We start from the raw sequence: 26,806 nt of genomic DNA on the forward strand, positions 1-26,806 counted from the left end.
TCTGTGTGTGTGTGTGTGTGTGGTTTCTGTACTTCTTTTCCCTGCCTTTCTGTCTCCTCTCTCGGTCTGTCTTTACCTGCATTCGTTTTTATCACCCAGTCAGTCCAGTTATAAAACCGTAATACCAGCATTGAACAGCAGGTGGCACCCTTGCCTATACAATGGCTGGCTAATCATTTCTCCAAAACAGAAAGTGAATTCTTCCCATTTCCCTTACGACACAGTTCCAGAGAAGTATTCCCTAAGCATGTAGCTGCATGAGCAGTGTATCTCATGTCGTCAAGCACTGTCTGTTATAAATTAGCTGTCATCAGTTTGGCTCTTGAGGGGAAAGCTTGCTGTAATTTCTTTTTCTTTTCTGGCAAGGCTACCAGGAAACAACCATGACAATCTAATACCCATCCTTCCTCTTTCCCTTCCTCTTTTGCAGTACTCCTGGTTCTTCTTTGAAACCATGGCCAAGTCCATGGCCCAGTTCCTGCAAGAGGGCAACCGGATGAAGGTTTGTATTTAGTGGCTTCTCATTCAAGCTGTAGCTAGCTTCACACAGTAAAGAATGGGCAGTTCATCATCACTGGCACTTGGATCCTGATGCTTTTTCCTGTTTGTGTTCTAGATGTTTGTGTCTGTTAATGGTAATACAATAACCACAGTTTGAAGTTTTGCTAGCAACACAATCACAGTTCTAATGTGTATTGAAGGAATCTATTATTGCCGTGGATCTCTTCTCTTTCTGCTGGGAAAATGTGTCAGTGCAGCTCTTGAAAACAAGTGTTTGGTTTCTCTTTCTCCTGGCACACAAGCAGTTATATGATCTGTGTATGAAAACACGTCAGCACGCAAACACAGGTTTTGTACATGAAAGTTTTAAAGGAGGAAACCCCCCTTGAGTCTATTCTGGTATGACTCTGTTTGTGTATGCAAACCACACACAAACAGAGTCATACCAGTTCTCTAAGCCTTATATATATTCCACATTCTGATGCTGTGGGCCTGTGTTTCATTTCTGTCTTAACCAGCAATGCCGGGCATCCCACAATGAGGAACAAAGAGTGTCTGCTGCTGTTAAGATAAAGTTAACTATGAGCAATCCCTAGAAAGAACATGCGTCTAAAGGTCTATCTTGCATCAGCATGTTTTGACATTCTTTCTGAGCTTTTACTGACCTAGACAGGAAGATTCACGCAATCTATCATTGCATGTGATCGCTTCCTGTCTCTTTTCTACAATATTGTATGAACATGACTGTAGATGCCTCGGGCCCAGCGCTTCCCAGACAGTTTCCACCAGGCGCTCCAGTCCCTGCTGCTGTCCATCATGCCCCACATAACCATCCGCCACGTGGAAATCCCCGAGGAAGCCCGCTGTATCAACCTCAGCCTGGCCACCTTCATCAAGGTCTAGACCCCAAACACACTCCATTTGACTCACTACATGCCATGTGGCGAAGTGCATACATTTCTTCGACCAACACTTTCCGGGTCCCGCTATTTTCTCATATTTTCCTAGAAAGGACTTGGTGTGTACCCGTCACTTTCTTTGGAAGTTTCCAAGAAAGGACCATGAAATTGAAGAAGAAAGAAAATGGAAGTTTGAGTTGATTAGAAAATGTTCATTTCTGAAAGAGTTTCCTGGAAAGAACTGCAAAATGAATTAAAAACTATGTATTGGAAAAAATGCAGACTTTGGTGACCCAAGTAATTATTCACTTCTATGGAAATTAAAACAAGTAACATTTGGTATTTTCTTACGTATTATCTGTAATTCACAGGAAGACAGACATAAACTATTGTTGCCTGTTAAGCTGGCATGTTGCCCAAAAGTTGATAAGGAATTACCAAGTACTCATCAACTCCACCAACTGAACCCTTAGTCCATTTTCTCTATTATTGTACATAATATCAAGTTCTTTCCAGGAAACTACCAAAAAAATGAACAGTTACATATTAACGTCTTGGACATTATAGGGAAGTAAAGTGTTCCCATTTATTCCACTGCCCTATCACCAGGGCACCAGGGTGATTGTTAAGAGACAAATTCAGGTCAGTCAGTCATAGTGAGACAGAGACACTTCACTTCCTCTATACTTGATAAAATGACTGTCTAATTATAGCTAAACATGAGTATTAAATTATTTTGTTACTGCATATGTTAGCTTGTAAATGCTGGAGCAAAAACAAGCTGTATTTTTAATTGTGATGTGATCTGAAAGTTGCAAAGAGATTATTTTCCATCAGGGTTAGGGTTAGTCCCTATATACCTTATTTACCTTATATACTAAAAACAAAATGTCAGATTTTATTTCTATAATTGTGGCTTTACCAAGTGATACCTTGTCAAATGTTAGAAATACAATATTGATATGCTCAAAAAATCCTTTAATGGGGCTTTAACTTGTCACACGCTTCCCGCCATTGTTACTTCATGCGATTGTTGTTGTCTCCAGGGCATAACAACTCTATTTTAAAATGTCAGTCTCAATCTAATGCAAGTTTCTCCTCAGAGGTGCCTGACCTTCATGAACAGGGGCTTTGCCTTCAGCTTGGTCAATGACTACATGTGTGGCTTCAGCCTCAAAGATCCCAAGGTACAGCCACCCCCCCCCCCCCCCCCCCCCCCAAATGTCTAATTAAAAGAAGGATTTTGCATCTATCTCAGCATACATACTGCTTCACTGAGGCTTTTTTTGCCCAAGGTAGATGGTGTGCAGTTTGCTCTACTTCTGATAGACACTGTGTTCTTAACCTTGCCATAACACGCATGTAGGTACATTAACTATCAGTTTTACATAACAGGCTGAAAGGCCGATTGTTTCTTTAATCTGGCGAGACACTCTCTCTCTCTCTCTCTTTCTCTTTCTCTCTCTCTCTCTCTTTCTATCTCTCCCTCTCTCTCGCTATCAGTAGCATAATATTTGCCTAACAAATTAAACCAACACATCCACCCAGCAGGCTTTGTTTTAGGAGTCCAGCCAGCAACGAGGCAGTGCACTGTGGCGGCTGTCTGCTAACCCTGTGCGTGTGCGTGTGCGTGTGCGTGTGTGTGTGTGCGTGTGCGTGTGCGTGTGCGTGTGTGTGTGCGTGTGTGTGTGCTTGCGCGTGTACATCTGTTTGCCGTAGGTGTTGACCGAGATGAAATTTGACTTCCTGATGACGGTGTGTAACCACGAGCACTTTATCCCTCTCAACCTGCCCATGGCGTTCGGGCGCACCAAGCTCCAGAGGGTACAAGGTGAGGGTCAGAGGTCACATTCTGCCTCCCAATCAGCCTGCATTATGCTTCCCTACTTACTACACACACAGCCACTGAAGCAGCTGTCACATCATCCCCCCCCCCGACCCACAAACCCCTCCTTACCTGCATCCACCACACTTGCCCCCCCCCTATTAACCTGCCTGATTGGTTTGGCCCACTCAAACTCATACACAACTCTATAATTAAGCGGGTCAGGTGATGTCATAAATGTCAATACTGTTACATAATGAGTCACTCCAATACTTGTTAATAGCGGATATTAATTGACACCTCCAACAGTAAAAAGCCAAACTGTGTGTGCTGTGGAAATTCTGCATGGAATGTTTATATTTTTTACCCCCCCCCCCCCCCCACTCCCCAATTCTTTATTTTTACTTTCCCCTCTCTGTGTTTTTGTTTTTTTTGTGTATGTTTTGCTTGTGGTCAGATTTTATTTCGTACGCGACGGAGCTTTTTGGCGCAGTAGGTAGGTGACGCCCACCGCACCGTGACACCCACGCCACGTTTGCTGCCGCACGCAAACGCCCGCACATGACCGCCCCCCCCCCCCCCCCGCCCCTCGTTCTGACATGCACTAACCCACCCACCCTGTCAGCCCGCAGGACGCCCATTCACTCCCGCTCACCCTCAACGCTAACGCTAACGCCCTCATTCATCGGCCTACCTACCGATTTGCCTGCCGGGGGGGGGCCTGTGCCTATGCTTGGCTGTTGTGGGGATCGACTGACCCTCTCCTCTAAATGCTTGACTTGATTGAAGACGTGGAAACACTAGAAAGGGGACACATCTTTCTTTTGTTTCTCTCTTGCAATTTCTGTGTCTCTGCCTCTCTCTCTCTTTCTTTCTCTCGCTCTTTTTGCTCTGTCTGCCTCTCTTTCTCTGACAACAGAGCAGCAGAGACAATTTAAGAGGGTAACTCAGATCCTAATCTGCGTTGGCTTGTTTTAGTAGAAACACAGCGTCATTGTGAACCAAGTTTCTGTTGAAACTGTCAAGTCTGTTCTCATTTCCAATGGCACGGCTCTCTCATTGGTATCTTCTTCACTGGATATACTTGACATACTCTACATTGTAAGAATGACAATTAGAAAACATTATCTAATGCCAAACGCAGGTTCCTCTCTGAATTCCCCTCTTGGTGTGGTGTTGGATCATTGATGCCTGGAGAATGGATGTGATGTGGTGTTGGTTTGGGAGATGTTGCACCAGTGTAAAGGACATGTGACATTTGAATGCCACCATTGGTTGAAATTCTCAGTGCACCCAAACCCTCTGCAGCGTAGGGTTTCTTGTGTGTACAGTTCAGTCAGGAAATCATAACAAACATATGTTTTCCACTATATTCTGGATGTAAGTGACATGGTCAAACCATGCATGTTAAGTGTCATACACAGAAATAGATACCATAGTTATTGTACTTTTTCACCACTGCTACCAATTCTTAGGACTCAACTTTAAGCATCCAAACCATTACTACCTACTGAACAACATAGACTTAGATCAGAAGTTCTAGGTCATTGATCAAATAATCAATTTTTCAGAATTAGAGAAACCCAACATATTAAATCAAATCACCATATTTTAAGAAATAACATGTTGCAAGTGGCTCTGGGTATCAGGTTTTAGTATTAGGGAGATTCTCTGATACAGTACAGAGTGTCCCTCCCTAGTTCTGACGCTTTCCGTCTGGCCCGACCACAGATCAGAGCCTGGAGTTCAGCCTGACGGAGGACTACTGCCGCAACCACTTCCTGGTGGGCCTGCTGCTGAGGGAGGTGGCCGAGGCCCTGCAGCAGGCGCCCGAGGTGCGGCAGCTGGCCGTGGCCGTGCTCAAGAACCTCCTCATCAAGCACGCCACGGACGACCGCTACATGACGTACAAGGTGAGGAGGGAGGGCGAGAGGCAAGTAGAGACAAGGGAGAAAGAGATAGGGAAGGGTGGAGAGAATTGAGACAGATGGTGGGACAGATTCCCGTTCAAAATAAATCAGCTCTTTCTCAGGGGGGGTGTGAATATCATAAGGGAGTTAACGACTTCATAACTTTAATATTTCATGCCTCCTCTCTCACCTGTTTGAGTCCTTCTCAGAATCACAAGCTAAGCTGATTTCATCATCAGATTAGAATGATATTGAGGAATCTTAGGGAGGGATTTGCAGCTGTCATAGCCCTCTTATCGAGGGTTTGCACCACAACTTGAGTTGCATAAATATCTTACCGAATAAGACAAAAACTCTGAGCTCTTACCTCAAGCAACTGAGGCGCAAAAAAAAAATGCACAAATGCACCCGCAACCTAATCTTAGTGAATCTGGACCTCTGGACAAGATCAACTGTGGTTTAACGGTGTGCTCCCTTCCCAACAAGATAATGTCTGTTATGCAAATGACCCAGTGTTCAGAATGCAAATAACTGCAGGCACCAGACATGGGTGACACCTGATGACAGATGGCTTTCGAATAGTGTCTTATATAACGAGTTCAGATAAGAACTGTATGGTTAGCATGCACCTACAATGGTCTTCTCCTTTTGCGCTGCAGATAATGTATTGTTGCACTTCATCATATTCACTGCATTAGTAACTTTCTAACAATATCATCAGTACAGTTATCACTATTCACATCCAGCCCTGTTTCATGTTTCAGAACCAGCAGGCCAGGATCTGTCTGCTCTACCTGCCACTTTTGGAGCTGCTCTTTCAGAACCTGAAGCAGCTGTCTGCCCAGCCGCACAGCTCCAGCCCCGGGCTCGGCCTCACCGTGAGTCCCCTTCCAAACCTGTTTATTAACATAAACCTCAAATGTAAACTGTCAGAGGGTGTGATTATATTGTGATTGTTTATCTTTCTGTAGATTCAATGGACATTCTATGTATTTTGAACGATACATGACTGAGTTTGAGTGTCCCTCTGGATTACTTGATTAAAACTTAAAGCAGGCAATCAGTGTGTAACAGGTTACATTACACCTCACACTTGCTATGCTTGTCCAGGGCTCCAGAGACGACCTGATATCCGCCAGCTCCGCAGACAGCAGGAGAATCAGCACTGCCATCGACAAAGACCACGGTGAGTTTGGAGCCACAGATTCTGTACGTGGCATATGGCCTCTTCCTGTTTTCAGATCATCCATCATCATCACCACAGAGAGCTGATGGCAGAATGCTGATGTGGCTGAATGGCTTAAAGCTGCAACATGCAACGTTGTCACGTTAAAATAACAAGTGAACAAACAAGACTCATTCAAAAACTCTGTGAATATGGGCATTGTCTGTGTTTTTTTAATCCCAGTTTGGTTCTGGTTTGGTCTTCAGTGCCTGTAGCGGCTTTATTGACGTCAGTTACCTCAGCCTCGGGCTAGATGCTGTTTCAAGGTAGACAGCTGCCCTAAGTGTTAGGGCAACAATAACTAACAATAACTTCCGGCCTTAAGGCAGCCTTAGCTTGCTCTGTCCATTTGTCAGTCATGATGTTGTCAATAGGATTTGCCAGCCAGTCGAACACACCTATGAGTGTATCAGTACATCCACAAGGTCAGCCTAGGTTCATAATTGTGTTAGAGAAAGTATCATAAAATTGTAAAGCAACACGTCTCTGTAATGTAAACATGAGGAACACTGTTATTGCCTGTGAACGTGTTGAGAATCACTGAGATTGTTTGCTTTGCTGTGTTGCCCTAAGGTCTATTTTAACAATACTTAAATCAATACTATAATAGCAATACAATATATAAAGCAATACTGCACTGTGTCCGCTCCAGGTCTGCTAGCTCAGAACGGCCATGTTGTGCGGAGGGAAGACTCCAGAGGCTCTCTGTTCATGGACCCAGGAACGCCAGACAGCACTGAGGTGAGGAAATGTTACACCAGCCAACCCAGAGTTAAATGTTGGGGTAACATACCCCCAATAAAGTCTAATGCACACTTACTTTGCTGCGGTTCAAAACTTAAATAAACAAAGCAGACTTGACTATTGTGAGATTTGTACAATTCCATTAATAGTGTGGTCAATTCTTAACACGGTCATGTCTTGTGCATTCTGATTGATCAAGGGGTTAAGGCACATGCCAGGTACTCACACTGTTGTAGGTCAGAGTCTGAATCATCCCTCTGCCACATTTCTTACTCCAACCCCCATATTATCCCCTGTCTACTTTCTAATAAAGCAGAAATATAATGAAAACAGTCTTAAAAAACATGACTCCCAGTCCCTGTGCTGGCAAGCAGTACTGTCTCATCTCAGTGTGAAACGCCTGCTGCTTCTGAACGCAGCCCCAACATAACACATGTTCAGCTCTACCAGCTGTGTTCCTGCAACACATGAATGCAATATTCTCCTGATGCTTGGCTAGACACAAGTGGAAACGCAGTTCCTTTGGTTTAATTTCTGTGTAACACGGACCAAAAATAACCAATATTCTCATCTTGTTGTCCCTTTGATCTGGTCCCTCAGCACTGAGGCCACATGTTATATATATATACACAGATGGAGACATGATAATGGGTTTGTATTGGAAAACACACAGACTTTATTTTATCTGAATCTGATCAGGCTTATTTCTGACCTCTGGTCTCCCAGGATTGGACGTTAGTCTGCTGTGTGGCCTGATGCTGAATATGCGTCCAGATGTTGAATATAGCAATGAGTGGAACAGTTCATTTATACTGTATATAAATATATACTTACTTTTCAGTACGCCATATTTGGTTCAGGATGCACAAAGGGAGAGAATAATATTCAGTTAAATCATTGCTGGTGATTTGAAAAACTATATTGTCATTTAAAGTAGGTATTCCATCATGCCCAACTAAAAATAACAACTCACCAAGATGTTGTCTGGCAATGGCACCTTTGTGAACAGTATAAATCTAGAAAATTAATCAGGTCACCATTGCTGTTTGATGTTATTTATAGTGTGTGTGTATGTGTGTGTGTGTGTGTGTGTGTGTTTGTGGGTCTGGGTTGTCCTGCGCTCTCTCCCAGCTGCAGAGACGCGGCTCCACAATGAGCAGCAGCCCCATGCCACCCATCGGCAGACTGGGAAAGTACGAGATCAAAGGCCTGCTGCTGTGCTTCCTGCACATTGTCAGGACCTTGTCGGAGGGTCAGTGCTCTTCACACACACACACACACACACACACACACACACCACACACACACACCACACAGGCAGGCCTGCATTTGCCAGTACACAGGACATGACATAACTATCCCTTCTGCTATTTTGGGACTAGAGTAGTAAACTAGCTTGGGACGTTCCAGGAAAAAGGAGGTTGAGAGCAGGTATAGCACTTCTTTGACACAAGTTCTGCACAAATCCCAAACAACACAGCAAATAGAACTACATGATGTGTGTGTGTGCACAGTGGACTTCACCTAAAGAAAGGTTTAAAAAAAGCAAACATAAAAACGTGTGTCTGTTTATGTGCACCTGTCTGCAGATAATCTGTTGGCCTATTGGAACAAAGTCAACCCTCAAGACATCATGAACTTCCTCAGCCTGCTGGAGTGAGTACAGTTAGACAAAACATGTTCCCCATCCCATAACTGCTCTAATTCCATGGAGCTTCGACAAGTGCAAACGTATGAAACTCAATATCTCATTCATCTTGTCTGTCACTGCTGAAATTAATAGGCTGTAATAGGTTTGCCTGTCTGTTGTTTGCCAAGAGCATGATGTTGCATAAGTCCTCTGTGTTGTTTTCTAAGTACCAACATCCTCATTCGTACCTGCCACTGAAACTAATACTCAAGCCAGCAGTGAAAACATTTTAGTAAACCGAAATGGGTGTGCGAACAAGTGGAAAATAAATGGAGACTATCAAAACTAACTAAATAAAAATAAAAATGAATTCCTTTCAGTTTTGTTTTTGCCATACTACAGTATGAGTGGAGAGAGAATCCTCTAATAATGAATAGGCCAAGATAAAAGCACCCAAACACAATTCTCTTAGTATGTGTAGGTAAAACTGATACTAGTACTTAACACGTTGCAGTATTAACTCATTGCTGACTAGCCTGACTGTCGAAATAGCAAATTTGAAACAAAACTAAGACAAGAATTTTCTGAAAGTGACGACAAAATGAAACTGGGGAACGAGAACTAGGAATGCAAAATAAGCTGAAATTCAAAACGTGCCAAGAGCACGCTTATGATCTGTTCCCTTGCTCCTGTTAATTATCTCCCTCTTATCCTCTTTCCCTCCAGGATCTGTCTGGTCCAGTTCCGCTACATCGGGAAGAGGAACATTGGCCGGTAAGTTGTCATCACTGCCCTACCTATCGTTATTTGTCAAGGATAAGTACTGTGTTTTTTTATGCTTAGCTGATGATCTTTCCTGGTATCATATGTCTGTTTAACTGTCTCTCTCTCTTTTGTATTGAGTGTGTGTGTGTATGTGTGTGCGCACATGTCACAGTTAGGTTCAAATCACTTTCAAGTTATTCATTCTCAATTATTTTAGAGGATTTGTTCCCAATTATTTAAAAAGTTAGATAGGATAAGCTTAAGGTTAGATAGGACAAGCTTAATTTTGAAGGAAATCCACTAAATTCGTTGAGAGCGAAGCCACACATAAACTCTCTCTCTTTCTCCTGTGTGTGTGTGTTGTGTATTAAGGAGTCAGGAGGTGTGCATGTCGAAGCTGTTCTCCTCAGACAGGAAGTCTCAGACTATGCCGGCTATGCGCTGCAACCGAGCCAGCCTCATGCAGACCAAGCTCCACCAGTTCAGCACCATGGAAACCTCCCTCACTCTCAATATAGGTGAATACACACCGTTTTGTTCACAGATGAAAACAAAATCTGCCTCGCATATAATATGCTTACAACGCAATGTAAGTGCAATTTCAAGTATTGGCAAAATATTATTCTGTACCTATTATGCACTGTTATTATGTTCTAATTTTTCCATATATTGCTGCACATGATACACTGGAATAAGTCCCTTGCAAAGTGTTACCTGCTGTTTCAACTCAGTGTATTCAAATCACTGTTTTGCTGTGTTTGGTTAAAGGAATACATTTTTTTTGGGAGATTGTCCCATTGGTCAATTTACCTGTAAAGCGATTAGAACACAGACACCAAAATCATCCATGTGTCCCCGGTAGATTGTTGGCAATGACAGTTTATAGCAGCTTTAAACCTAAATGGTAAGTAACTAGGGGTCCAAGCACATAGTGCTGGAACCCTATTGTTTTTGCTGGAATTATTTTCTTTCTTTCTTTCTTTCTTTCTTTCTGTCTTTCTTTCTTTTTCTCCCCTAAAAGTGTCTGCAGCTCAGAAACCGTAAGTCCTACAGTAACCATATTTGGCAGGTGAGCTCCTACAGCCCCACACTACTCAGGCAAGGCAGCCCATGCATATTGGCCAGATGGTGGCGCTATAACAAGCAACTTTACGTTTTGGCCAATAACTTCTGAACCGTGTGTCGTAGATTGAAAATTCTTGTGTCCATAGATTCTTTGGAAGGTGCCGAGTCCAACAACCCATATATCACTTTCAATGTCCACCATATTAGACTATTGGGACTATCACCTATGACCAATCACTTGTGACTTAGTATTATTTTATTCGTTAATGGAGAGCACTACAATGTTCTATAAAGTGATTAGCACTGTCAGTTTGTCAGTCATAGGTTGCAGTATCACACTACTTCTCCCTTTAGTTAGTTTCTCTTCACTAAACCTGTAACAGGCGTATCGCTCAGTGGGAAAAACTTCAGCCTTTCATGTGGAAGGTTGTGGGATCAAATCCAGACTTGTCCTTTCCACAGTCGTTAGTCATCAAGAATAAGTAATAGAAAGCTTGGCCGTTGTGACCAACTCCAGCCATGTGGTTGCAACATGTCAGTTTTTGTGTGTGTCTTTCTACCTTCTGTAATGTTTTGTCTATCTGTCTGTCTTTTCAAATTGTGCTTGGACCCCTCAATCGCCGCTTGCGACTATATTCTTAAATTATATCTGGCTAAGTCTGGCAGTTTGTGTAGGAGATTGGTAAAAAAAAAAGTACATGAAATATGCTTCAAAAATAGTTGTTTTAAACTAGCAGGGATTACTTTTCCTGTTTCCATAGGAAGTGAAGGTGGTGGGTGATGGGAGACTGTGTGCAGCTAAAAATCACTGCACAGCGGATGAATACGTGGTTGCTCACCTGAAATAGTTCCATAAATAAACCTGGCTACATCAGCTGTACTGAGTTAGTAATATTTCATTTTTGAATCTACAGGTCATACAATAAAAACCACGTACAAAGTTTTATTACTAAATGGTTGGTCTTCTTACTTTTGATAATGCCAGTCGCTTATCAATCAACACAGTGTATGCTAAAGAGTTAGCATGAAGCAGTGGAGCCAACCAATGATCTATCAGGAACACATGGATGATTTTGGTGTCTCTGTTCTCATCATCTAACAGATAAGTTACAGGACAATCTCCCAAAAACTTCTGTTCTTAGGGTTAGGGTTAGGGTAATTTACCATCACTCATGTTGCACAGCATCATTACTCATTTCTTACTATACTAATTTCCAGTTTATTCATTTATTTTCCCGCTATCTATGTAATCAAATCTTGTAAACAGTGTAAAAATAGAAAATTGCCTCCTTTACTATTTTAAATTCAGCAATGTTTTTAAAAAAATGTAAAAATAGAAATGAGCCATGAAGGTGCTCTGCATTGCAATGTGAAACCATCGCCTTACACTGTACCTTGACGTTCTCTTCTGTCTGTGTGTGTGTGTGTGTGTATGTGTGTGTGTGTGTGTGTGTGTGTGTGTATGTGTGTGTGTGTGTGTGTGTTCCAGGGATCGGGCCGTCGGAGGCAGAGGTCCACCATCAGGCTCTGTTGGAGGGCAACATCTCGACTGAGGCCTGCCTCAGCGTCCTGGATGTCCTCTCTCTCTTCACTCAGTGCTTCAAGGTTGGCACACACACACACACACACACACACACACGTATACACACGTATACACACGTATACACACATACCTACCTCATTTTCCAGTGCATGCTATTCTGTTAGTCATATGTTATATTTGAGTCAGTATTGTAGGAACTTGTAAGGTGTTTTACACAATAGACTGTAATGTGTGTGTGTGTGTGTGTGTGTGTGTGTGTTAGACCCAGCTGCTGGACAGCGACGGTCACAACCCCCTGATGAAGAAGGTGTTCGACGTCTACCTGACCTTCCTCAAAGTCAGCCAATCAGAAGCTGCCCTCAGACACGTCTTCGCCGCCCTCAGGGCCTTCATTAACAAGGTACGGAGAATACACACACACACGCGCACACACACACACACACACACACACACAGACACAGTGAAATACAACACCTGGCATGTTCTTCAAGTATGAGGAATGAAAGGAAAACACTGCTGAAGATAAGGACTGTGACACTTGATATGTGATCCAACAAGATCAGCAAGAGACGCTGCTGAATGGGACTCATTGTCTCAGTATTTATTCAGCATGTTCAGTGTGACTTTGTAGTAGTTAACCCACAGCTGTGTGTAATGTACTGTCTTTTGTTTATAGACCAAACTAAACTTATAGTGCAAATTTATACCTTGACATTTTGAATTCATTTGAATTCATTCATTTGAATACATTTGTATGTAGCTACCCACCCCTAGTCTTATTTAAATTGTCAAAAATATAATATTATTACAAAACAGTAGCACAGTTGCATATCATAAATATGGTAGTATATTATAAATAAGTTGGTGTTATTGAGATTAATGTGTAATACTATAGTAATCTCCATCCCAATCTAACATGAGTTCTCTTAGATCAAAGGTGCAGCAGGATTTAAATGATGGATGCTCTTGATGAGTGTTAAACAGACGTTGACGAATAACACTGACACATCGCTATTGGCTCATTGCCCACAACAGTTTCCACCAGTAGAAAGAAAACACTGGCGTCTTTGATACAGACGCCAGTTGTCGCGTGTCCAAGGTGCATGTCATTCGCAGACTGGAGTCTCTCACACTCTACTATTAATAGCATAAAAAACAACTCGTAGAGGCACACTGTTCTCCTTACAAACATATTCTATTCATTATCTGGTGATAGTTTAAGTATTACTTGTTGGCCTGTGTTTATCACAAATAGATGACTGGTTGCCACGTTCACATTTTTCTTCTCTTCTTTTTCTGAATAATCTCTTGTATTTTTAGATTTATTATTTACACAGTGCAGCGGGGGAATAGGGGAGACACAGGAGAAGACGCTCTGGTGGGATTTGATCCCGGGCCAGTGGGGGAACACGTGGTTCCAGAGGAAGGGGATCCAACCACTATTTCTGGGAATCCCATTTTGCCATAGTAGCATTAAGAAGCAATGTTCAATGCTTGTATAACAATGGATTAAGCTCAAGCAAGCCGTGTTATGTAGCAGTGGATACTCTCTCCTGTCAAGTTGTTTGTAATGTTGTAATGAAAACAATGGGAGAGACTGGCTTCTGAAACGATGTCTGTGGATATGAACATGAACTGTTCAAAAAAGCCTAACCCTAACCCTAACACTTCAGTCATATTGTGCGGGTTCTGATGCGAAGGTTTCCTTGAGTGTATACAAAACAGATTTAAATGAAAAATAGACACTCGAAAGTTTGATATTGTTGTTGAAGTCAACTCCATGACGCTGCTTTTATTCCAAACTTCACAACCCCAACAACAAGTTTGTGACAAAGACAAAATAACACTGAAAATGAATATATCACATTCAGGGATGCGACGCAGGCTTTTTCACTATTTCAGTGTTTTTTGGACCACAGCTCCCATTCGTTTCTAACGGGGTGACTACGGTTTTCCTGCTGTTTTTCCCCACTTATTGTCCTAATCCCACCCCCCCGCCCAGCGTCCACTTTAATACACTAACATGTTGTCGTGTCAGTTCCCGTCGGTGCTGTTCAAGGGCCGCGTGACGCTGTGCGAGGCCCTGTGCTACGAGGTGCTGAAGTGCTGCGTCTCCAAGCTGGCGTCGCTGCGGGCCGAGGCCTCGGCGCTGCTCTACCTGCTGATGAGGAACAACTACGAGTACACCAAGAGGAAGACCTTCCTGCGCACGCACCTGCAGGTACGGGCGTGTGTGAGCGTGTGCCTGTGTATGTGAGAGAGAGAGAGAGAGAGAGAGAGAGGGAGAAAGCCAGAGAAAGGAATGAGTCATCCCTTTAATCTAGCCTATGCATGTTAGTTTCTGCTCGTAACTGCAAAACAAACAATAGCGCGATGGTCACGCTGGACATGCTTGGTGGTCCATAACCATTTCTCACACTCACCCTAATATTTACCCTTGACCTCCAGCCTTTTGTCCAGACACGCCGTCTTCAGAGTCCTTCCTTCTGCTTTGATAAGGCGACCGGAGAATGTGGAGGCGGTGTTTAAACACACCCGGCCCGCTGAGTTCCTGGCCCCCATTAGTACATTACCAGAAGTCCCTCCAGCTTTCCGTCAGCTCTGTCAATCCGATTTATAAAAATGACAAGCTTCCCCTCCATTCAGATTCTCATTAAGTCTGACACAGACGGCTCCTTCTGGGGTGTTAACACTGTGACCTCGGGGTTTTTCCCCCCTCCACGGCTTCTTCCCACATCCATCTCCTCCTCCCTCTCTCTCTCCCTCTTCCTCTTGCTCCTCTCTCTCTCTCTCTGTCCAGATCATCATCGCAGTAAGCCAGCTGATCTCCGACGTGGCGCTGACCGGCAGTTCGCGCTTCCAGGAATCCCTCTCCATCATCAACAACTTCGCCAATAGCGACAAGGCCATGAAGGTACAGTGGAGCGCGTTGTTTTTGTTCAGCCATGCACCATCTTAAATTAAAAAACACAAGACTGGAGTAGAAAAACAAAGAAGTCCTGCTAAGCACCGCACTGACTCACATGTTATGACCAAATTTTATTAAGAAATATCAATTCAAAATTCCAACAACAATAGAAAATCCCCATTTTTTTCTTGTCATATCAATATATCAATATATATCAATATATACATGAATATAAACAACAACTCTTTTCATGTCATGTGACTGAAAAGAGGTGGAACACTCATTTCTTTCCTTGAAATCCTTTATTTGGTTGTTTTCTTGCATTCCATGAACATATACAAAACATATAACATGAATAAAATATTTACAAAAGTAAAATGAGAACTATACACATCGGCAACTAGACTTGCCAGTGGGCTTAGAGCAATTTGAGTCTGTTAATTATGAGTTTGTAATTTCATACTGTGTTCTGCCTATTGTCTTGATTCTTGATGTTGATGTAGTATTTTTAAAGTATACCATTGCTGTCATCGAATACTTCTGCTTTCCTGCAATACGATAGGGGAATGTCATTAAAGCAAATAGTACGATTGATTTAATATTCTGGCTAGAATCAAACAACAAACCCTACAGTAGTGACGTTAATTGTATACTAACTGAGGACCAGGACAGCAACACATACTTGGACAATTAAATTACATTGATTATCCCCTTCAGAAGGAAAATAATAATATATCTTAATTATTTTCATTCATAGCAATTAAAATGAATGAGCAGGCAGCTGATTTCACCTCAGCATCTTCAGGCTTCCTCTCTGAAAATTTTCAGTTCAATACTCCTTTATAATAAAAGAGAGGATAATGCCCAAAAACAGCAGGAAGCCTGTCTGTGAGCCAAGCCTTGTGCCTGTGTTTAGCCTCTCTGTCTGATCAGAACAGCTGGCGGTTCCCGCTGCTGCCTCTGGAGATGTAAACCTTCCTCCCCTTGTGGGCTCATTGTCCAGAGTTGCAAAACTGATGTGGTTTGGTTAAACTGTGAATATGCGATGAATGAAGATGACGAATTACATCTTATTCCCTTGGAGTCATAGGGTTTGACTTATGTGGGTTCTTGAACCACCGATACTCTAGCTGATATTTTGTGCTGAAATTCAACATCTTTAAATTTGACCATTTCCACGCCAAAGTATTCAGTGTTTGCCCCGAATTGTATGTTAGGGAGGGTGGAAAAGCCTTTGAAACAGCATTTAGACTATGTAACTGTAAAACTCTCCATTGAAATAATGCTAATAATAATTGTAATTCATGCATGTGGAATTCAGTCAAAATGAATTTGGGGTTCACATAGACCAGTGTAGTATTGATCAATTCTACAGCGTGTATTTGTCTAATGAATTTGCGCATGTTCTCGTGTGTGTTCGCTCCGCCCATGTCCCGCAGTCCACGGCGTTCCCCTCGGAGGTGAAGGGCCTGACCAAGCGCATCCGCACTGTGCTGATGGCCACGGCCCAGATGAGGGAGCACGAGAGAGACCCGGAGATGCTGCTGGACCTCCAGTACAGCCTGGCGCGTTCCTACGCCAGCACCCCCGAACTGAGGCGCACCTGGCTGGACAGCATGGCCCGCGCTCACCTCAAGAACGGAGACCTGTCTGAGGTATCAGCAGTCTGTCTGTCTGTTCATCTATCTGTCTCTCTGTTTCCATGCTTTCCTGTTGGTCTCTCCATCTGTGTGTCAGTCTGTTTTTCTGGCTGTTTTTCTGTTATATGCCTGTCTATTATTTGTCTAACTGTGTCTGGATAACTGTCTGAAAAAGACAAAGAACAAGGCAGACCCTGCTTTCAAAATTTCGCACACATACGCACATTTAATTTATATTCAATAAGAGAAAGTCTATAGTGTGATCCAGAAGCGCTGCTGTGTATTCTGACTGGGATATAACACATGTTGGACCGCCCGAGCTCCTTAAGCCATCTTCACATACAATCTTTCCTCTCCTCTCTCCAGCCATGGACTCTGCACCGCTCTTTTTAAAGCCATAACACAAGGTCAAGTGGCCAGTGTTGGCTTGAAGAAGGGGTCAAGCGTTTCAGGAAAACTTTCTATTTGGGGTTTTTAGACCGACTTGCACACACTGCTACGAAGGGCAGCGGAGACCGAAAGCTTTAGTTTTCCTTAACACGTTACAACATGTCAGAAGTGCAGAAGCAGTTTGTTTTGTTTTTCAGTTTCAGTTGATGAACTGAGTGGGAGTCAACTGAGTGTAGATGTTGGACCCGCTCCAGCTGTTGTCTTGGCGGGAGAGACGGAGAGGCAAATGTGCTAAAATGCAGTTGTTAGAGGCGGAGTACTGGGAAGAGGAGGATCCAGGCTTTGGGAATAGGTTCCAGGTTCCATGTAGCACTGGATTTGCATTGGCAAACATTTCAGTTGATAAGAGACCCTCAAACATCCAGGGAAGCGTTACTCACTCCCTTTATCTCCTATTCTTTGTTTTATTTTTGTATAGTTTATTGTGCCATTGTTCCATATTCACTTCACTTTACACGTCTCTCTATAGACAAAACAACTCTTTCATACAGTAAAAAAAGAAAGAGTAAGAAGATAAAAAGACCACATATTTAATTTTCATTACATCTAGTTAATAAAAAATGAAAATAAATAAAAGAACAACAGAAAATTTGCCATTTGATGAAAACACATTCAAGTTGTTTCTTTCAGGGATTCCATTATCATTATTTGTAATTCAATAAATGACAAATAATACCCTTCATTTATCCTTTTCTCCCCCTTTAGTAAAGTGTATTTTTTCCCAGATTCCACCTTCTGTTAAAAGATTCTTTATTGTTTTGCATTTTAAATGTAACTAACTGTATTGTCTTCTTCCCGTTATTTATTTCTGGGGATATGGTCTTCTTCCAATTCTTTGTCATTTGAGAACATATTTCTCGTATCTCTTGAGCTGGGTGGGCATTTCCCCAAGACAGTATTTCCTGGTGGAAAATATCCTCTATGGTTTCAGTGACTTCATGCCAAAAATGTATTAAAATTTTATAAGAAATATGTGTATAATTGGCTTTGTTTTCCTCGCAATTCCTCCAGCATTGGGGTTTTGGCCGTTTTTCACATCTGAATAGTACCTCCGGGGCTAAGAAGTATCTTGTTAGCGTTTTCCAAGCAAATTCTCTCCAAAATAAGGATTTAGCTGTACTAAACACTAATTTGATAATCTATTCCCCGTCTTCTGCTGTTGTTATTGTATTCAATACAATAATTTTATCTGCTCACCCTCAGCTAGCTCTTTTCTCTGAAGTAGCTTACATTTTTTTCCTATACAGTTCTTCTGATCACCTTTTATATGTTTTTAAAAAGGTATGAGTGAAAGTCCTCTAATGATTTTATTTGCTTTATTTCTCTTAAATAACGCTGGATTTGCAGGTATTTATACAACTGATTATTTGTAATATTATATAATTCAGAGATATTTTAAAATCCAGTCAATTCAAGTCCAGTTCCCCTTTACAGTAGATTTGACCAAACCTTTCTATCCCCTTTTTAGCCCAATCTATAAAACCGTCTGTTTGATTTGGTTTAAATTCTGGGTCTCAGACAATTAACCACAGGACAATCATCTCAGATTCTTCAATGTTCATAGATTTTACTGATTTATATCTCTCTCTATATCTTTACTTTTGTTCATCTATACCATTAGGGGTTTCATTTGTGCACCATAGTAATAATTGACCTCGTCAGGAACTGCGAGTCCACGCTGACTTTTCTGTTGTTTTAAAAGTTTTAGTTTTACTCTTGTTTTTTTCTCATCCAACATAAACTTTCTAAATCCCAATTAAAATATGTTGATGGGATGTCACTCTGTGAGTGAAATGAGGCTAAATGTTAGAACTGGAACAGTTCAACTGTTCCAACTGTTGTCTTGGTGCTAGACACGGAGAGGCAAATGTGCTAAATTGCAGATGTTGGAGGTGGAGTAGTGGGAACAGGAGGCCCCAGGGATTCAGGTTCCAGGTTCCATGTAGCACCGAATTTGCATTGGCAAGTTGATAAGTTGATAAGAGTTGATAAGGGACCCACAAACATTCAGGGAAGGGTTACGCACCCCCTATCCCTCCTACTCTACTCTACATCCACACTAGAATAGAAAAAACCTTTGTGCTAGCACTGCAAGAAGCTTTCATTATTTTAACACTTTGTCCAAAAAATGTGTAGTTCACATGATGGAACAATATGATAAAAGAGGGAGTGATATATCGCGGTTACTGGTACCGATGTGCTGCGGTCGTAGGATCCAGTATGTTATTGCTTTTATATTTACAACAGTATCAAACATTAATCAAAGGTTTAGGCTCAGGGTTTTAATTTAATCATTTTATTTTAGCCCTCCGGCAACAAAAACATTAGTTCCCTGTTGCTAAGCAGTAAAGCTCCTTACTTCCTTTACTTACTTACTTCCTTTTCCATTGCATTTAAACAAGATGGAGTGATACTGTTCAAGTTATAAGGTACAAGTTTGTCTATTGCGGCTATAAACACTCATGGAGCACCTCTCGCCAAATCACAACACCTGGTTGGAAACAAATATATAACATTGCATATACTGCACTCCAAAGATCACTGAAGTTTTTGACAAAATCTAGGCTGAAGCACATGAAGTTTTAATAAGGTGAAATAATAATGTGATCCTTTACTGATCCTCACAGGGAAATTCTCTTTTCACTCGTCCCCCTCCGCAGTGAGGTCAAAGGTCAGGTTTAGTGATCATGCAGCTGGTCATTTCTGTTTAACCCGTACTAATAGCATCATGCATGGAAATTAGAATGGAACGGTTGCAGCCTGTTCTTGGGGAGTGACTGTCTTCCTGTAGATTGGATTTTTCATCTTCAAACCAAGCCCCCCAGCCACCTCTTTATCTACAGTCTTGGTTAAGACATGAGTCACAGGGCAGGCTGACACGCACCATTTACCCTCAGTCTCATGTGGCCTCAGCAGGGATTACTGTTATTATTTTTGCAATATTCTGTTTATTTAGTGTGACAAAACAGTGAATACACAAAGAGAAAAGTGAGAAATAATTTGTGCAGGTGAATTCTAAGGGGCTCATAAAGCACATTTCACCTAAAAGAACAAACTCACCAAAATCAACAAATCAAGACGCAATTGAATTATGATATCTCTCAAAACGTGGTTTACGACAAGGGAAATTCAGCTGTGGGAATGAAAAACGGCTTACTTATCACCTGGCAGCTTCTAAACTTCGGTGCACTTTGCGGCTTCGCTGGTGTTAAGTTGCCAGTCACTGAGTTTATTAGGACAGTAGGTGTGGCCGCACCAGGTAACTGAGCAAATACTGCTTTGTGAGCCATAAAATGTAGTTGATACAGCAATAACGATGGTTAACAGTTAACCAGACTAAACCAAAATAAACATTCTACATTCAACATTTCTATTCTAATAATATACATCTCTGTGAAGTGTTTCTCCAACACCAGCTGCACAAGATCTTAGATTTATGAGACAATGCCGACGAACTAAAAGAGTGTAAGTTACATGCAACTCTAATGCCATCTTTGTCTCTTAATTTCTCTTCCTCTTGGTCTCACTCGCAGGTGTGCAGTTCTAGCTGCTCATCTAGAGTTGCACTTTTCCAGTCTCGGCCTTATTTTGCCGCATCACTCCCTGCAATAGTGTTCACTGACTCTGCTGGTCTTTGTTCTTGTCTCCACAGGCGGCCATGTGCTACATTCATGTGGCTGCTCTGGTTGCAGAATATCTACACAGGAAAAGTAAGACCCTCCTCGTATTTCCACCCACACACACACAGGAATGCGACAAAGACAATGCTTTCTCTTCAGCGTTGTGGTTCAATACATACTGTAATTGAACACCGTTTTGTTTGAAATGATGACACCTAAATAGCATATATAGCATATATTACATACTTATAACTGATTCTGTGAGAACCAAGAAACGCAAATGCACTTTAGAGGGTTGTGTGCCCCCACAGGGATTTGCCTGCCCTGGATATAAACACATCAGTCCAGTTTATTCCATGACTCTGTTGTTAGATACAGAATGCAAACATGACACAGACCGATGTACCAGACCGGCACACTGGGTACGAACAAAAACAAAAGCCTCACAATGCTCTCCATTGTTTTAATTTGTTTATTTTTCCACGATTTTCATGATCACTTCTATCTGATGCAAAGCTCCCTGTCAACTAATCCTTTAAACAAATGTGAGGCTGTGTTTATTTTATAGAAATGCGAACAGACAAGGAGGTGTGATGTGCAACAGTTGGTTGATAGTCAAAGCTTATCGTGCAGAAATTTGCTTGCAGCGTGCACAAAGCCCACACTGCTTTTCATAATGTGATTGTTTGTCAGGGAGCTTGAGACACACAGACGAATATTTTGTTATGTAATACTACATGTGTCTCTACAAGCAGTCGTAGCCAACAATAACAAATGAATGTGATATAGTATCTTGTTATGAGGCAGAAACAGATGTTGGACTAACACTGATTCCCATCTAATTCGTTTTTTGTGAATTTTCATTGTTTTTATGAGCCAGCCACTGACATTTTGCACTTCTTGCATACCTCATAACATAATCCGTTTTTTCCCATAGAACAATACAGCTCACAGTAATTTGGCACTTTACTGTGTTATTGATAGTGAAAACTGCACTGTACACTTGCAGTTATTGACCCTTTTTTTGGCTCTTGGTTTGTCAGAGCTTTTCCCCAGCGGGCTCGCAGCTTTTAAGAGGATTACCTTGAACATCGAGGAGGAAGCAGCCATGAAGGAAGACACCGGCATGCAGGACGTCTACTACACTGAGGTGAGACAGCGTGGCTGGAGTCTGCGCAGGACTTGTTTTCTAGCAAAACATGCAAGTAAAATGTGAAGCAACTATGTGAACTTTTGCAACGTTTAGCCAACTCACAGATTTGTCGCAACCGGATTAGATTACGGGGACAGCGGCTGGGTTGATTCAATATCGATTACTACATTTTCATCCTCACATGATGTCTTTAGTTCTGATTCGATAACTTCACACTGTAAATGTAGGATTTTCGTTAAAAAGAGATGTTCCTTTGCTGCCCCCATTTTAGGAGGTCTTGGTTGAACACCTCGAGGTGTGTGTGGAGGCGCTGTGGAAGGCCGAACGCTATGAGCTCATCACACACATCGCCAAGCTCATCATCCCCGTCTACGAGAAACGCCACGAGTTCGAGGTACCGCAGCAACGTCCCGGCACTCACGACGGCAGACACACAGCCGCTGTCTGTTGCCTTTCATCCAAATCCTTATGCTTATGGAGCTCAAGTAATCAAATCTATTTAAGGACCTTGGTTTACAGAATAAATTCCTCGTTGTAAATACTGCTGTGGGAAGTTTACCCTATTGATTTTCCATTCATCCATAAACTTGTGCGGCCCTTGGCTTCTAAGTCTAAGCTCTGCATTGTGTGTGTTCTTTAAAGCTGCTGTGTGAATTGTTTTAATACCATTAAATCATTACCACATTCATTTTGAGACATTAGTAGAATTACCGTAAACAAATGAGACCCTCGCTGAGAAGGTGAAGCTCCACACTGCATTTTACTTTGTGTGCCACCTGGTCAGGTTTCACAGTAAATCTGATGGATCGTTTCACAGCACAAAACAGGAACCGTTTTACTTTGCAAGTAATACACAACTTCCGCTGTTATAGCTGCAGTGTTAGCTTACTTGGGAATGCAGATTTGTTGTTATCAAAGCTCATTACTGGCTCTTCTTCCTCTTGCTCTTCAAAACAAGTGGAGCCATGCCAGCAAGGGGAGGGGGGACAAGTCACAACATGGTTTATGGCATGCACACATAATTCACAAACACCAACCCTCCCCACAACACTGCCATGTAACCGCCTGCTGGTTAGAAAGTCCTTCCCGGAGTGAAAGGTCCCTGCGACAGCCTGTTTATGTCTTTTCAAGTGTAAACATACTGAATTTCCAGCAGCCGCTCACTGCCTCTAGCTGCCCCTGCACTCTGATGTCATTAGTGAAATGCACGAGCGTGTAAAGGTTATATGTGTGTGTGTCTGAGCAGAAGATGCCAAGTGACAAATTTCCATTCACAATGTAACATATTTAACATGTTGCCTGGGTGACGATTCAGAGAAAAGTAATTTCATTTAATGTTACAGTAGTTTGTTGGAACGTGGCATAACTTTTGAATGTTGATACTTATGCATGCACGCACGCACCAGCCCCTCCAACACACACACACACACACAAAATACACAAACTGTAATCCGCTCTAAGTCATGTGTCTTATCTCTCCAGAAACTGAGCCGTCTGTACGACACGCTGCACAGAGCCTACAATAAGATCATGGAGGTGATGCAGTCAGGCCGCAGGCTGCTGGGAACCTACTTCAGGGTGGCTTTCTATGGACAGGTGAGGTCAACATGCAAACTGAATACTGAAGAGCCGATCATTTCAGTAAAGCCACAGTTGAGTGAGTACATACTGCTTTTTTTTTGTTTTGTTTTTTTAAATGGATGTGTCCAGTGGGAATTGAACCCTAACCCTGATAGTGTTAGTCTGCTCTACCCATTGAGTTACGCTGTGTTGTTGTAAATAACAACAGGAAATGACTGTACAGAGAAGAGCGCTGGCGTCCGCCTCTCCTGTGGTTTGTTTAGATCACACAAGACTTCCCATGACTCTCGGTCATGTGTTTGGGGCTTCCAATGCGGTTCATTATCTTTACCACTTTCACGCCTTTTGAAAGAGGGGAGATTAGACAACGGCAGACTATGATCCGAGTCTTCTGCCTCGGAGCCCCACTGAGAGCTTTTACACAGTGTATGCTCCCTGCATTTTTTTTTTAGATTTCTTCCACTTCTGTCTTAATGTGACAGAGACGAGGATACTAAATTCACTGTTTAGCTGTATAGATGATAGTATCATTACTGTCTGGGGGCTTCTATTTAAGAACTGCTCTTGCACAGCTAAAGAAACGCCCCATTTTTTACAGTTGGAATTACAGACTCTGTGGCTCTCTCTATGGGCAGCCAGGGAAGATAAATTCCAGTTATGCAGCTGCATCAACAAAAACAATGCTGGATGTTTAGTGTTACTGTAACAACATTTAAAAAATGCTGCATTATGATCCAGTCTGCACCTGTGTATTGAATTGCATAGCAAACACCCTGCTGCCCTATACAGTAGAAAATGTGTATCCTAAGTGATTTAGTCTAGTATTGAGTCTGTAATTCCACCTGTTTTCAATGCAGTTTTCTATATAGAAACAACTGTGAGTATCTTGAAACAGACAGAATAACTCTGATCACTCCACCAGTATAAAGAAAATGTCACTTAAAGTTGATTAGCATTGGAAACAAGTGGAATTGTTTCGCCTTGTTGGCAGATCTTTTCACTTGTTTCAAGAAAAATACAATTTTATGTCTTATTACTAGACTAAATTAGTTGGTTAGATGATATTTTTTGCAGTGTGCAACAGATAGACTGTCTCTGGTGGATGCTGTTTGTTTTCAGAAGAAGGCAAGGCAAGGCAAGGCAGCTTTATTTGTATAGCACATTTCATACACTGGGGCAATTCAAAGTGCTTTACAGAGTGATAAAAATACAGTAAAGGTAAAAGATTTACAATTAAAAAGTGCAAAAGTACAGACAAGAGATACAAAAGATAAAAGACTTAAAAAGTAAACTAGTGCAGTTCAAATCAAATGAGATAGAAAGATGAAAGAACACAACAAATACAACAAATACTCCCACTTTTAGATGCACATTGTGAGTGAACCCATATGTTTTTCTGTCATTTTCTTTTCCCCTGTCCTTCCTGATTCTACTCTTGATCTGATATTTACGTCAGATCTCACTGTCTAAGGCAGACGAGAATCATAGATTCTCCTCTTGGTCAAAAACCTCACCATCCACAGATGGATGAGAATCATACAGGGTAAAGCTCTGTCCCCCCCCACATATAGTGTTCACTCATGCGCAAGTAAGCATTACCTGGACAAGACGAATGAAAATTCGTACTTGCCCGTGTCAGCTCTGTTGGGATCCTGAACAGAAAGAGTTAAAATTAAGGTTATTTAAAAGCTAAGCTGAAAAGATATGTTTTTTTCCATTACAGGGTAGAGTAGGCAGCGTAAAATAAGAACGTTTTTAGCTTTGACTTAAAAGCGGTCAGAGTCGGGGCTTGTCTAATATCATCTGGGAGGTTATTCCAGGTCTGTGTTGCATGATAACAAAACGCTGCTTCACCGTGTTTTGTTCTAACTCTTGGGACAGCCAGTAGGCCAGCCCCAGATGTCCTAAGGGTCCTAGAAGGTTCATATGGCACAAGCATGTCAGAGATGTATTTGGGCCCAGAGCCACAGAGTGATTTGTAGACAAGCAGCAAGATTTTGAAATCAATTCTCTGAGTGACTGGTAGCCAGTGTAAGGATTTTAGAACTGGTGTAATGTGGTCGTATTTCTTAGTTTTCGTCAGGACCCTGGCAGCGGCGTTCTGAATAAGTTGGAGTTGCCGAAGAGCTTTTTTTGAAAGCCCTGTGAACAGACCATTGCAGTAATCCAATCTACTGGAAATAAAGGTCTTGTTTGGACATTAGTCCTCTGACTCTTGCAATATTTTTTAGATGGTAGTAAGCTGACGAAGTTACCGATTTGATGTGGCTATTGAAATTTAAATCTGAGTCCAGGATAACGCCAAGATTTCTGGCTTGACTCTTAGTTATGAGGGACAGGGAGTCAAGGTGAGAGCAGACATTCTGTCTTTCTTTCTGTGCTCCAAAGACAATTATCTTGGTCTTATCTCTGTTTAGTTGGAGAAAATTTTGCCGCATCCAGTCATTGATTTGTTCGACGCAGTGACACAGAGTTTCAACAGGTCCATAGTCACCTGGTGTAAGTGATATGTAGATTTGCGTGTCATCTGCATAATTATGTTAGGCTACTTTATTATTTTGTAGGATTTGGCCTAACGGAAGCATATAGAGGTTGAACAGGAGAGGTCCCAAAATGGACCCCTGTGGAACCCCGCAGGTCATGGCATCTGCTTGGACACACAGTTTCCAATGGAGACAAAGTACTTTCTGTCATGAAGATATGACTTGAACCACTTAAGGACAGTTCCAGAGAGTCCCACCCAGTTTTCTAATCTTTGTAATAGAATTGTATGGTCCACAGTGTCAAAGGCAGCACTAAGATCCAACAGTACTAAAACAGAGACTTTGCCTGAGTCATTGTTCAGACGAATGTCATTTAGTACCTTTATGAGTGCAGTTTCAGTGCTGTGATGGGGCCGAAATCCTGATTGAAAGTTATCGAAGCAATTGTTCAGCATTAAAAAGTTACTAAGTTGTTGGTGAACAACTTTTTCAATAACTTTACCTAAAAACGGTAAGTTTGATACCGGTCGATAGTTATCCAGTACAGTAGCATCAAGACTGCTCTTCTTTAGGAGCGGCTTAATGACTGCAGTTTTCAAAGCCTTTGGAAAAATGCCAGATTGGAGAGAATTGTTAACTACAAGTATTAGTTCTTTTGCCAGGCTGCTCAAAACTGTTTTAAGGAAGCTAGTGGGTAAAACATCAAGGCAACAGGTGGATGATTTGAGATTGGACACAGTTTCTTCGAGTGTTTTGTCGTCAATGGGATTAAATTGTGTCATACCTACCAAGTCTGGGAGACTGCAGTGATGATGCTTTTTTGTTTGGCTTTGAGGAGTTAATCGCATGTCTGATGCCTTGAAT

The 26,806-nt window shown here is 42.0% G+C and overlaps 1 protein-coding gene across 1 annotated transcript in view; it reads left to right on the plus strand.

Annotated features, from left to right (window-relative positions):
- Positions 1 to 26,806, plus strand: part of dock11 (dedicator of cytokinesis 11) — a 73,033-nt gene that overhangs the window by 32,302 nt on the left and 13,925 nt on the right. Inside the window, exons 29-49 of the mRNA XM_071538105.1 lie at positions 431 to 502; positions 1,252 to 1,398; positions 2,504 to 2,587; positions 3,120 to 3,231; positions 4,957 to 5,138; positions 5,900 to 6,013; positions 6,246 to 6,321; positions 7,013 to 7,101; positions 8,236 to 8,356; positions 8,694 to 8,760; positions 9,461 to 9,508; positions 9,872 to 10,017; positions 12,054 to 12,169; positions 12,370 to 12,507; positions 14,146 to 14,328; positions 14,908 to 15,021; positions 16,455 to 16,670; positions 20,758 to 20,815; positions 21,769 to 21,875; positions 22,150 to 22,272; positions 23,361 to 23,474. Coding sequence (XP_071394206.1) covers positions 431 to 502; positions 1,252 to 1,398; positions 2,504 to 2,587; positions 3,120 to 3,231; positions 4,957 to 5,138; positions 5,900 to 6,013; positions 6,246 to 6,321; positions 7,013 to 7,101; positions 8,236 to 8,356; positions 8,694 to 8,760; positions 9,461 to 9,508; positions 9,872 to 10,017; positions 12,054 to 12,169; positions 12,370 to 12,507; positions 14,146 to 14,328; positions 14,908 to 15,021; positions 16,455 to 16,670; positions 20,758 to 20,815; positions 21,769 to 21,875; positions 22,150 to 22,272; positions 23,361 to 23,474 — 2,427 coding nt within the window. The remainder of the gene's footprint in view (positions 1 to 430; positions 503 to 1,251; positions 1,399 to 2,503; positions 2,588 to 3,119; positions 3,232 to 4,956; positions 5,139 to 5,899; positions 6,014 to 6,245; positions 6,322 to 7,012; positions 7,102 to 8,235; positions 8,357 to 8,693; positions 8,761 to 9,460; positions 9,509 to 9,871; positions 10,018 to 12,053; positions 12,170 to 12,369; positions 12,508 to 14,145; positions 14,329 to 14,907; positions 15,022 to 16,454; positions 16,671 to 20,757; positions 20,816 to 21,768; positions 21,876 to 22,149; positions 22,273 to 23,360; positions 23,475 to 26,806) is intronic.

This window comes from Centroberyx affinis, unplaced genomic scaffold, assembly GCF_046629955.1.
Source record: "Centroberyx affinis isolate AG114_WGS23_722 - 3 ecotype Tasmania unplaced genomic scaffold, CSIRO-AGI_Caff_v1 ptg000193l_1, whole genome shotgun sequence".
NCBI lineage: Eukaryota > Metazoa > Chordata > Actinopteri > Beryciformes > Berycidae > Centroberyx > Centroberyx affinis.